Below are 12,330 nucleotides of genomic sequence, written 5' to 3'. Positions count from 1 at the left end.
CCAACCAACAAGCATTTCAGCCCATACTTAATCTCTGCGAGAGAAAGACCTCTAGGCCTAGCCATATAGATGGGTAGTAAAGAAAAACACAGGGTCAGGAAACTGCTAGGAAATGAACCCGTGCTTTGATGCCAGGAAAATTGGCACGTGGTTCTTCAGAAAGGGGCATTGCATTCTTACAAGAGGTTTAGTGTCCACGGGGCCTCTTTGAAAGAGAAGTGTGAACTGTTCCCCAAAACAGACTGGCGGCCCATCCTTTCCAGCATTGTCACACATACACAGCCTGAGTCTTTGCCTGCCAGCCATCATGTGGGCCTGCATTCTGAGGACTGGATCAGAAATTCCTTGTTCAGAGCTGCTAGTGTTAAGTGGTAGATCAAGATGGGTAGCCCTGTTAGTCTGTCTGTCTGTAGCAGTAGAAAAGAGCAAGAGTCCAGCAGCACCTATAAGAAGAACAAATTTTGTGGTAGGTTATGAGCTTTCATGAGGCACAGCTCACTTCAGAACCACTAATTTTGTTAGTCTTATGGGTGCTACTGGACTTTTGCTCCTTTCTGGTGTTAAGTGGGTAGGTGTACAGTTCAAATCAGGACTTTGAGGCCTTCTCTGCACCTAACAATCTGTGTGTGTGTGGACTCATTTTACAGCTCTGAAATCTGCCTTAAATCTCAAGGAGAAAGGTAGATGATAAATAAAATGTAAAATTTCAAGGAGCTCCGGACATTTTCAATCAACCGAACAGCTTTCGGATGCTGCCAGCTGAGTGTGGTCACCTCAGGGCGACAGGGTTGGGGGGCAGGCGCCCCACTGCGTTGCCGTGCTGCTGAAAGGCGCTTCCCCCACCCCTTCCGAGAGCCATCAGCACCCAAGGCCACCTCCTTGGGAACAAAACCGAGCCCAGCCGGATCACACCGCTGGTGGTCCATCTCGTCTGGCATCCTGCCGCACTCTGCGGCCTGAACCACAACCCTCCAGCCTCGCCCCCGCGCCACGCCTTGGCTGGGCTCTGGGGCCGCCAAGATTAGCGGCTCCGCCCCGTCAGGAGCGTGCAAGAGGGCAGCCGGCAGGCGGCAACGGCAGGAGTTGGAGAGGCGGACGCGGTGGCTGCCGCTCCTCCGCACCAGGCGCTCCGAGAAGCGCCTCGACGGGACGGACGTAGCGCTCCAGCCAGCCTCAGGCGCTGCTCCCGATGGGCCCGACGGGGCGGCTCCCGGCTATTCTGCTGCTGTTGCTGCTGCAGCTATTTCCGACGGGTGAGTGAGGCCAGCGGTGAGCGCCCGAGCCTTTAATCGCCGCCCTCGGTGGACCAGGCAGGGGTTTCTTGCGACGGGGCACGGCAGGAGATCAAGGTGGGATGGTCTCTGGGCTACGCGGCGCTTTCTCGGGCAACCCTCCTCCCCATCCCAGCCGGCCTCTGTGGAGGCCGTCGGCTGTGACTGCGGGGAGTCACACAGGAAGGAGCCCGAAGCCCCACGAAGGCTCGCATCCCTCCCGAATCTCACCGGGTCTGCCCAAATGTCTCACTAGCATGACAGGAAGGCAAAGGCCGGCTTGTACTGTATTCCCCTCTGCAGCTGGCATTCAGAGGTACACTGCCACTGAACATGGAGGTCTTGGTAGCTCTTCCCGGTTAGAGCAGCTGTTTGCCCCCCACAAGGTCACTTGGCTGTGTCCCTCGTGAAAAAGTCTCGGGGAAGAGATGTAGGGCAGAACCCTTCTGTACCTGAGACCCGAGAGAGCCACTGCCAGTCAGAGGGACCAGTGTCCCGATTCCATCCACAGCAGCTGGCCATGTATGTAGAGCCTTCTGAAATCCTTGCAACTCAAGGCCCACCACCATCTTTGAAGTCTTCTTGAGGGCTAGGATGGGCGTCATTTCTGGGTTGCTCCCGAGCTCTGGAAAAGAACAGAGCCCGGGGCACAGTAGGTCCCCAACCCCCCTCCCCCTGCAATTCTGGCAATTTTCTGAGTTGGAGTCCAGTTTGAGTCCCTCTTCTAGGTTTGGGGTCTCTCCCTGCAGAGCCTACCACATCCAGCACCTGGGTCAACATTCAAGTCTCAGGCTGTCTTGGGCATGGTGCAGCCAAACAGGCATACTCCGGGGTCCCCTCTCCTGGACTTCCTGAGGATAACAGATTAACTAAGTTCCATGGGATGTCAGAGCAATCTGTTTGGTATATATGGAGATCCAAAATAAAGTTCTACCAGTGTATCTGAAACTCTTTAAAAGCCGTGCTGTATGAGAGGGTCCCCCCTCCCCTTCTCTTTTTTTCTTCTCCTGTGGTTAACAACGGGGTTTGGGGCAGTTTCTATCAGGAAAATGGAAAGGTGTAATGTGGCTTCCTGTCTAGCATCTGTCCTGGGGCTAACAGCAGATTGGGTGTGTGTAAGGGGTGGAGGTTCTACTTGGAAAATGGGGCAGGTTTAACAAACACGCCTTCCCCAGCCCCATGACCTGGTGTCGGATCAGCCCCCCTGCCACAGTTGTCTTTTTGAGTTTAAAACTAATTTAAGGGATCCCTTCATAGATCTGATGCTGAAGCCACGGGGCTTGGAAGTGCTTCGAACGGTGCATTTTTCTTATCCTTTGGGCACTTAATTTTTATACCTGAACATGCAATAAATACCCATTCTGGGTGGCATGAAAGCACACATGCTGGTTCACAATGGTAGTAGTGCACCATCTCTGGAAGCAGCTTGCTGTGGCAGGCCTATTCCACTCGGGTTGTTTCCAGCCATGGTACAGCTGGGTTGGCACCTGTCATGCCTGTATCCGGAGGCCAAGTGAGTTGGCTGCCTCAGGCACAGCATTTTGGGAGGCTGTGAAACCTTTCGGCAGAGAGGAAACAGGCCTCTGATAACAGGTGCCATGGTGGCAATTCCAGACATTGGTTTCAGCCAGTGGTTCTGTAGCTGTGGGGCAGGGGCTGTATTCCACCCTGAATTCACAACTATGGTTTTAGAAAGCTTGAGGCCTGGAGGGAGGCATGTGGGGCAGAAGAGGAGAGAGAGTCATTTCCTCACTGGTTGGTCCTGTTCCCTTTGTCTGGGTCAGAGTATTGCAAGTGTGGCATCCCCAAAGAAAAAGCTGTGCCCGGAGATGAATGCTGAAGAGGGAGCTGAGAGAGGGCGTGGAACAGAGAGGGAGCCAGGAAGGACAGGCTTGATCCTGGTTGTGGCTTTTGCACTAGGGGCTGGTCTCAAGGCTGCTGCTTGCGCAGGATTCTTCCTGTTCTGCTTTCAGGAGAATGACAGGTGTAGCAGCCCTCTCCCAGGACAGGGAGAGGCATTTTGTGCTTTATCTGCCTGGCATCCCTTGGGGATTGATCACACAAATGGACTTTTGCAAGAATAGACTTTTGCTAAAAACTCACATCTGTACAATGGCCTCTCCTCCATTTGCCATCATGCTTAGCATTGACAAAGTGCTTTTTTGCAGATGTGCTTACAATGATCCTGCAAAGCAGGCCAGTGTGATTATTGCCTCCATGTTACAGCTTGGAAGGAGGCTGAGAGAATAGTGATTTTCCTGTATTCATGACAGAGCAAAGATCTGCAGTAGGGGCTTGTAGGACGGGATTTCTCTGTGATGGGTGGCTGTCTCACAGGGTACCCCCAGTCTCAAGTGCACCTTAGGGCCAAAAAATCCTATGCGAGATTAATTTTTGCCCAAGCCATCTGTGCATGCCCTGAAGCCCCTCCCCGCAAAGCAAGCCTGTTAACATATCTTAAAGGTCTGTTTGCTTGGCAGAGTGTCAGGGCAGAAGCACAGACCTGCTCTACAAGTCAAATGCCTTCATAATGGGTGCTCTCTCCTGGCAATGACTAGTCACTGGCAGTCAGGGCAGGCTGGAATCCACAAGACAGAATCACTAACAGGCGTCAATTTTCCAGACTTGCCCTTTAAACTATTGCGTGCCCAGGAGGATAAATAAAAGTTTTATGTATTTGCCCAGCTGGCTACAGCAAACAGAGGCAGAACAATCACTGAGAAAAAAAACAAAGGTGGCTAAGTGACAAGACAGAACATCACAAAAGGTACTTGTCTTAGAACCAGGCCTGTAGCTGCTGATTCACGCAGAATTTGATGAGGGCTACTGCCAGCAGGGGATCAAAGGCCTTTGGGTTTGCCCAGTGTGGGTCCTGGTTTCTTTTGTAGAACAGCAGACCCCCACCCCCCACCCCATGCTACACAATGCCATCTGCTGCCTCCAGTACATCTGCTCTTTCAGAAACACAAGTCCAAATCTTCCTTGGGGCATATAGAACCGGTTAGATAGGGGTTGTTCTGGAGGTTGGAAGGAAAATTCACGCAGAAGTAAGATTTCCCTGCCCTTCCTCATATGCTTGGTGTCTACTTAATGCCAACATTGCCAGGCTGTTTCCCTTTATTGGTCTGGAGTGGCACATTGGGTCACGTGACTCATGAAGTCTCACTTCACAGACGGAAGGACTTCCTGTTACCACCTTTCAGATAAGTCAGGGTTCAAAAGAAATATTATCTAGGAAAGCAAATAAAAAGTACCTCCTTGCACCAATAACTCTTAAGTGGCTGGAATCTGTGGGAAAGGAGAACTCCTTTCATAGAGAGTCTGTTTTGGGTTGGCCTGGGGTCATATCCTGGGTGCAGCTGCCCATTTCACCATGAGGAGGCAAGAACCACCCGTGCCATCCCATGCTCCTTGCAGGAAGGGAGAGAGAGAAATGTGATGGGTGGAATATTCAGGTTTTCTCTGAGCAGGTCATGAGTTCTGAAGCTGGTCTGAATTGTCGACCTGTGGGTTGGTTTGTGCATTCAACCCATGATGACTTCACTGCTGCATGAACATGAATTGACCCAACTGACAAGCATGAGAACAAGATAGACGGAAGTGGGAATGAAAAACCAGCAGGGAGACGGAATTAGCAGACAACGTTCTGGTTTCCTCACCATTACAAACCAATAGACTTCAGGAAGCTTGGGAGGATCCTGATATATTGTCAGAGACAGAATAGAAAGTATTTTACATACCGTTACCAGATGTAAAGATCAGCTGGGGGTGCATTAACGTGGCAAAGCCACACTTTAATGAATAAAGTTTAAAAATACAGCAAGCAGATGAGAATGCTCTAGACTCGCAAGAAAGAAAGTGAACTTGATAAGGCCATCTTTAAGGGAAAGATAAAGGCAGAGTTACAAAGATCCAGAACAAGCCAAAGAGAAAACACACATGCTCCAGTCAGGGCTATTTTTAAGACCTTTGCAGGGTCTAAGAGCTTTTACTTCTGGAGGCTCCTCTCCATATCATATCAAGCATATTAAAATTATTCATTTTGTTCTCGCGATTTAAACGTCATTATTTTTATATTTAACTATGTAAGAGTTGAGTTGCAGTTGACATGATGTTACATTTAATTAAATATTTATTTTTGATTTTGCGGTTTTCTTTTTGTATTTTGGAAGCAATAATTTTTTAAGGTGTCAGAACTTTTCATAGGCTCTTGAAAAGCTCATAGGCTTGAGGCATTGTGCCTATAAGGCCTAATGGATAAAATGGCCTTGGCTCCAGTATAGGGTGAGCAGGGCATGAAGAAAGAAATCACAGAATTGGAATGTTCCTGTTTAGAGTGCCAGGGCTTCCTCTGAATCCACAGGCATCTGGAGATGTGCCTAAGGGGCGTTCCGCCTTATGGGCTGCAAGACTGGCAGCATCTCCCCAGGAGGGAGAGCCCAGCACAACCAGCAGAGAGCAGAGATGTTAAGAACTGTAATGCTAACTCATATCTCCATTGTTCAGGTCACTTTGAGATCTTTTAAATTTGAAATGTGCTCACTAAAATGTATTACATGAATAAATACATCTGTTGCATCGGAGCTGGTGGGAATGGAAAGGAAGTTTTTGTCTGTAGCACAGGATCCGTGGTGGCTCGTTCACCAGGTGATGCCGTAAACAGCAAACAAGCATGCACGGCCCCTTGGTCAGATCAAAGATCAGCTCTCTCTGAGAGATTCCTATGATTTAACTTTGCTCATTTATTGGCAGAGATTGGGTGGGCTTTTCTCTTCAAATGTAGCTGGGGTTAGGAAGAACAATTCAAAATATTAACCATAGGAAGAGAGATTTTTTTCCCCTTTCTGATACTAGTGTTCAATAGTAGGTGCAAGACAGAAAAGTCGAGGTGGGCACAGAACGGGAAAAACCCACTGGCCATGGGTCCATGGTCCATGGCATTTCACAGACCACGGACCATGAACTTTTCATGGTCCAACACTGGTTCACGAACCGACCAGCTCGTCGGTCTGGGCCAGCACTGGGAGCGCTTTAACACACACACACACACACACACTCCAGATGACTGAAGCAAGAGACGGGATTCCCTTGTGCGGCAGGGAAACGGCCTTATAAACTCCAGCTGGCCCGTGGCACGGGGAGCACTCTAACCCCCTTGCTCCAGCTGCCTGCCGGCCACCAGTCAGCTGGAGCAAGGGGGGATTTAAATATTAAAGCGCTCCCTGCACTGCTTGCCAGTGGGGCAGGGAGGCTTTAACAGACCACCGGACTGGTGAAAAAGTCTGTGAAGTCCATGGAAAACAGGAGTCCCATGACCTGCTGGTTCGCAAATGCCAAACCAGCCCAGTCCATGTTAAATTTTGGTCCATTTTCCAGTCCGTGCCCACCTCTACAGACAAGTAATTAAATTGTGGCATTCACTGTCAGTGGCTATAGTGCTGACCATGAGTGAAGGTGACTTTAAAATGTTAGACAGATTCATGGAGGAGGAAGGAACTGTCTGGAAGCCAGACCTGTGACAGGCCAGTCAGCCAAGCAAGTCAGCAGGTGGCACTGCAGTCAATAAGGGCTGCACAGGCTTGCCCCAGTTCTGCTCAGGTCTTCGCTGAGCCAGGGCCAGTGGTGGAAAGTGGAGGATGGGGAAAAGAGAAGATGGAGGCCTATGCTCATATAAATGCACATGAGAATGTATACACCCATGGAGCTTGTGCCACACAGAGAATTAACTGCACTTCTGGGCAGTTTATTAGGCAACTTAAAACGGCCCGATAGCTCCCAAACAATGGTTGTCCTTCCAGGAGTGGGGGAAATGTTATTCTTCATAGAAAAGCTGTGCTAACACTGACCAAAATGCTTTCTCTCTCTCCACCCCATCCCACCCCAACCACAGAAGGCTCTCATTCTCGGAAGCGAAGAGGGCTCCTCCAACTGGCTGGGGCCATTCAGTGCACAACTGGGCGCACTCCTTTTGCCTACATGCGCTATGGGTGCTTCTGCGGTTTGGGGGGCAACGGCTGGCCCAACGACAAAGTAGACTGGTAAGCAAGGCAGCTGATGAGTGAGCCAAACGCTGCCTCATGTTTTACGTTTTCCATCTAACCAGGTATTCTCAGGTGTAGCAAAAGATGGCAACCCAGGATGCGTAGTGTAAAACGTTTGGGAGCCATGCAGGAGTCTGACCACCTCGTTTGCAGCAAGCTAGCCAGCTGAGGCTACAGAGGGCAAGCAAAGGCGAAGTTCCTCAGCATGGGTCCATGGAACAAGCCTGAAAAGAACCAATCACCTTTTTGGGCTGTGGAGTTTCAAATGTATTCTAATGCTAAGATATTTACAGAAAAAGAAATGTTGCTGATAGAACAGTGGAGATAGAAGGCAAAGAGGAAGGAAATTAAATGGGTGCTTGGGTGGCAAAGAGGAGAGAGATTAAATGGATGCCTAGGAGACAGAACAAGAACGAGATAGCAGAAGAGAACAGAAGACTTTATTCATTTATTTAGAACATTTATAGGTCACTTCTTCAGAGATCTCCTAAAGTAGATAGTCCAGCCTGAGGCTTTCCTCACCTTTAAAACATTTCTGTTCAGCTCTGACATCTAGTTATCTTTTTTTTAATTAAAAAAAAGTATACTGCAAAATGTTTTGAATCCTGTGTCCCTGAGCAAAGGGGACGGACAGCAGTTGGACTCCAGGTCTGCTGGGAATCTTGATGGGACCTTGCTGTGTCCCAGCCAGAATGGCAGAGTCTAGATCACTTAACAGGCCAGGCCATTCGGTGAAGAAAGATGGTCTAAAAGTGTCTTAAATAAGTTGTACCTCACATTTAGAAAACACAGGAACACTTGGCAGTGGATTGTGGGGAAATTTAGCTTTAAGAAGTAGGCCACACAAGCCTGAGATCTGCCTGCCACTACTCAGAACTGACATACATGGAGAAGAAACACAGTTCAGATGACATTCCTGGGGAAAGTTAAGAATATGCATCGGCAGCCCTACAAAGACACCACATCCTTAAACTGCTTTCTTTAGACTCTAAAAATATAGGCTTCCATATCACTTTATGACCATCTGGCTTTTGCTATTTTAAGCATTTATAAACCCAGCCTGAGACATAGTTTTGCAGACTGAGATTGCTACTCTAACTGCTAAACTAAGAGCACAGCGTGGCCTTTTATGTCCAAGGCTGGCTGCTTAATTTGCAATATAATCATGGACCAGGCCTGAGAATGCTTTGTCCAAAACCGAGATTGAGATCTGGGCTACCAGGGCAGTTTCCTGTTTTTAAGGTGTGGCATAGGCCAGATGGGAATGTCAACCTCCTCCAGTCAAGCCATTTGTGGCTGGCTATTCTGATAGAGAGTCGGAAAGAGTGCGACCTCTAATGCCTATATGGGAATTCTCTCTCTGTGCATGCCAGCTCAGCTGTCCTCGTTTAGTGCACTCATAACCTCCTATTACTCCCCTTTAATGCTTAAGAACAGAAATGCTTCACTTCAAATCAGAGTCGAGCAAAAAGAGGACTAAAGCTATCAAGTCTCAAGGAGTAGAGCACCATCATTCTTGTACTTTCCAAGCTTCAAAGCCAAAGAGCAGCATTCCTTAATATAATCTGGTGCTCAGGAGGGTTCAGTGTTTTACACAATTCTTTTCTTGTATAAGCCCTGTAAAAGGAGACAATTCCTATGCTGCAGACGGAGGCAGTAAATAGTGGCTTGCCCAAGGAAGTTGATAGCCAAAGGGAAATTTGAATCAAGGATTTTCCTCCCCTATTTCCCCTGATGTGTGTGTTACCTGCCCTCAAGTCACTTCTGACTTAAGGTAACCCTACAAATTAACAACCTCTAAAACGTTCTATTATTGACAGCGTTGCTCAGGTCTTGCAGACTGAAGGACAAAGCATCCTTTAGTCAAGCCATCTCATCTTGAGTTTTCCTCTTTTCCTATTGCCTTCAACTTTTCATTATCTTTTCCATTAAGTCTTGTCCGCTAATGAAGTGACCAAAGTACAATAGCCTCAGTTTCATCATTTTACCTTCTAGGGAGAATTAGTTCTTTTGGCAGCCCATGACATCCACAAAACTCTTCTCCAACACCATACGTCAAATTACTTGTCCTGTTATCTGCTCTCAAATCAAACTGGTTAATTTTCTAATCTCAACTCAGATTAGAGATAACTCTAGTTTGAAGTGGTCCTGCACAAGCTCCGCGCACAGCGAGAAGAGGTGCATCCATTTCATGGCTGTCCTTAACTTCCTGGGTTTCCTACAGGAACCTTGTAGGTAAATGCGCTTGGGGAAAATGTGCCTTGCCTCCACCAGGTGCAATTATAATACAGGTGTGTCAAGTAATGCTCTAAATGAGCTCTATAATAAAGTCATTTACTCCCCATGTGAAACTCCAGCCCAACTCACTGATCCCAGTGCAGCAGTCAGTGACATATACCACGTGCTCTTGGTCATCAAGTGCAGAAAAGAGTGGCAGGGCTGTGCACTGTAGTGGAGAAAGTGCTTCAGGTTATGTGCTGAGAACATTTAGGAATTGCCATGTAGATCAAAGAACGCCAGTGATCTAGTGAAGCAGGGCTTTACTGAGCAGCCTCTGCCATAGGCATTGAATAGGCTAAGCTGAAACTCAAACCCTTGCAACTAAAATTATAAGACACTAAAAATAGTTTGGCTTGGTCTCTCGTCTGGACTGCAGCATCTAAACATTTTTCAGAGGGCCTTGGGGCACAGCCTGCATTCCAGAAACACACTCAATTTCATTTGCCCAAAGAATTCAGGCACTTGGGGGATGCTGAGTTCTGGGCTGTCCAGAGCATTTGGAGATGTTCTTGTTTTGCTGCTGGCAGGTGCTGCTTTAAACATGACTGTTGTTATGGAAAAGCAGAGAAAGCCGGCTGCGCACCCAAAACAGAGAGCTACCTGTGGGAGTGCGAGGACAATGCTGCCAAATGTGGTAAGTAAATTCTCTGCTTTCTGGGAGGAACATGCCCTAGCAGGGTAGGTAAGCTCTGCCATAAGTTACTGTCCACTTCAATGCCTACTGTACCTTCGTTCAGACTAAGCATCGGGCAAAGATCATTTCCCAAACCTGACCAAGAGAACATTGTTGCAAGTCATGAATTCCAGAGATTGGGCTGTTGTGGGTGGCAGGGGACAAGAACTACATATAGAACAGGCCCTGAAGTGGAGAGTAGTCCATAAAAAAACCTTAAATACCACAATACGTTTGATAATTTGAATGGTGCCACAAAACACACTGGTCCTTCGAAGATGCCAAACATTCTGCAAGATATAGATTCCCTAATATACTTCTGTAAGATAGATCAAGATGGGTAGCTGTGTTTGTCTGTAGCAGTAGAAAAGAGCAAGAGTCCAGTAGCACCTATAAGACTAAAATTTGTGGTAGGGTATGAACTTTCGTGAGTCACAGCTCACTTCTTCAGCTCACTTCTGAAGTGAGCTGTGACTCACGAAAGCTCATACCCTACCACAAATTTTGTTAGTCTTACAGGAGCTACTGGACTCTTGCTTTCTTTTTAATACTTCTGTAAATAAATGTTCTAACTCCATGCATGACCATAAAATCAATCTAACAGCCAATTAGTAACAACCAACCTAACAATTAGCCTAATTTAACTGCTTCTTGCTTTGTTTTCTTTTGCAGATGATATCAAAGACAAATGCCAAAAAATGGCCTGCAAGTGTGACCGTGAGGCAGCCAAGTGTTTGGCGAAAGCACCCTACAATTCAACATACATTTTTTGGCCAGAGGCTCGGTGTGGAACATCCAGCCCTCCTTGTGAAGATGATTAAGACACATCATCACTCAAGCTTGCCGTGGAGGAGGGCAGGCAATGGGGCTGGATAAAGACTCATGTTTTTTTTTTTAAAAAGGACTAGCAGGACCTGTCAACTCCTGCTTTCCCAGCGAATTCAGCCATTGTGAAATTAACAAGGAACAGTTGGGTATAACATCGGAAGAGCCCTACTGAATCAGACCTGTGGTCCTTTTAGTCCAGCATCCTGTTTCACACAGCAGCCAACTAGCTGTACTGGAGGGCTAACAGATGGGACACAGAAGGCCTTCCCCTGATGCTGCTTCCTAGCACTGGATTCATAGGATTGCTGCCATTGGGTGGGGAAGTTCTCTTTAATAACTGTGGCTAATAGCCCTTGATGGACCCTCTCCTCCATGACTCTGTCTGTCTTTTAAAGCCATCCATGCTCATGGCCATCACTTTGTCCACTTGCAATGAATTCTACAATTTAATTGTTTGTTGAATAAAGTAGTATTTCTGTTTGCACCTATTGCCCATCAATTTCATTGGGTGTCCCTGTGCATTAGTATTATGGGAGAGGGAGAAAAATCTTGTCTACTTTCTCCACTCCATGCATTCTATAAACCTCTATACCATCCCTCGCCTAAGGCATCCTTTCTCTAAACTGAAAAAGCACTAGGCTCTTCTGACACACCTTGTAGGAAAGGTATGCCAATAATCATCCTGGTTTGTAGACCTGGAGTTGGCATGCCACACAGTCTGCATCAGCTCTTACATTTCTACATTCCTGATTCCTGGTCAGTTGGCACACCACACGGGAATCAGGGGTGTAGTGTCAATATGTTTCATCTGAGCACAATAAGTCTCTCATCCTTCTCAGAGCACAATATTCCCATACACTCTAAGTAATATTCTTACATGTCTTAAGGTCCACTGTGTTCCTCTCGCTATGCTTCATAGATAAGACAAAAGCATGATCACAGCATATCTGCTTAGCTAGCTGTGACTGGTTTAGAATGTGTAACTGTTGCTATAGACATATTTGGTCATTGCTCTTTTCCGGGACTTCCTGAAAAACTTTCCAATAAAGCCCTCACCTCCGAAAGGAGGGACAGACTTGGCATCTGGATCTCTGTCTCCTGTCTTCACTACACTGGTTGACCTTTCTGCACTTTTCCCAGCTCTGTAATATTTTTGAGGCATAACCACCAGAACTATATACAGTATTCCAAATGTGGCCACACCATAGATCTATATAAGGGCATCACAATACTGGTT

General features: G+C 47.3%; 1 protein-coding gene across 1 annotated transcript; it reads left to right on the top strand.

Moving 5' to 3' along the window:
• The first annotated feature begins 1,067 nt into the window (after nt 1-1,067).
• Nucleotides 1,068-11,154, top strand: PLA2G10 (phospholipase A2 group X). Its single transcript, XM_054992351.1, has 4 exons — nt 1,068-1,253; nt 7,162-7,309; nt 10,120-10,226; nt 10,938-11,154. Exons 1-4 carry the CDS (start codon nt 1,190-1,192, stop codon nt 11,084-11,086), a joined length of 468 nt encoding a protein of 155 aa, XP_054848326.1. The 5' UTR covers nt 1,068-1,189; the 3' UTR covers nt 11,087-11,154.
• The last annotated feature ends 1,176 nt before the right edge of the window (nt 11,155-12,330 follow it).

Source organism: Eublepharis macularius, chromosome 12 (assembly GCF_028583425.1).
Source record: "Eublepharis macularius isolate TG4126 chromosome 12, MPM_Emac_v1.0, whole genome shotgun sequence".
NCBI classification, from domain to species: Eukaryota; Metazoa; Chordata; class Lepidosauria; order Squamata; family Eublepharidae; genus Eublepharis; species Eublepharis macularius.
This window is presented reverse-complemented; position numbering and strand designations above follow the sequence as displayed.

What these genes read in the sequence shown, in the direction of transcription:
- PLA2G10 (XM_054992351.1), top strand. Translation starts at nt 1,190, where the DNA reads ATGGGCCCGACGGGGCGGCTCCCGGCTATTCTGCTGCTGTTGCTGCTG. An exon ending in GCTGCAGCTATTTCCGACGG is followed by an intron (nt 1,254 to 7,161) that starts GTGAGTGAGGCC and finishes CCCCAACCACAG; the next exon opens with AAGGCTCTCATTCTCGGAAG. An exon ending in CCCAACGACAAAGTAGACTG is followed by an intron (nt 7,310 to 10,119) that starts GTAAGCAAGGCA and finishes TGCTGCTGGCAG; the next exon opens with GTGCTGCTTTAAACATGACT.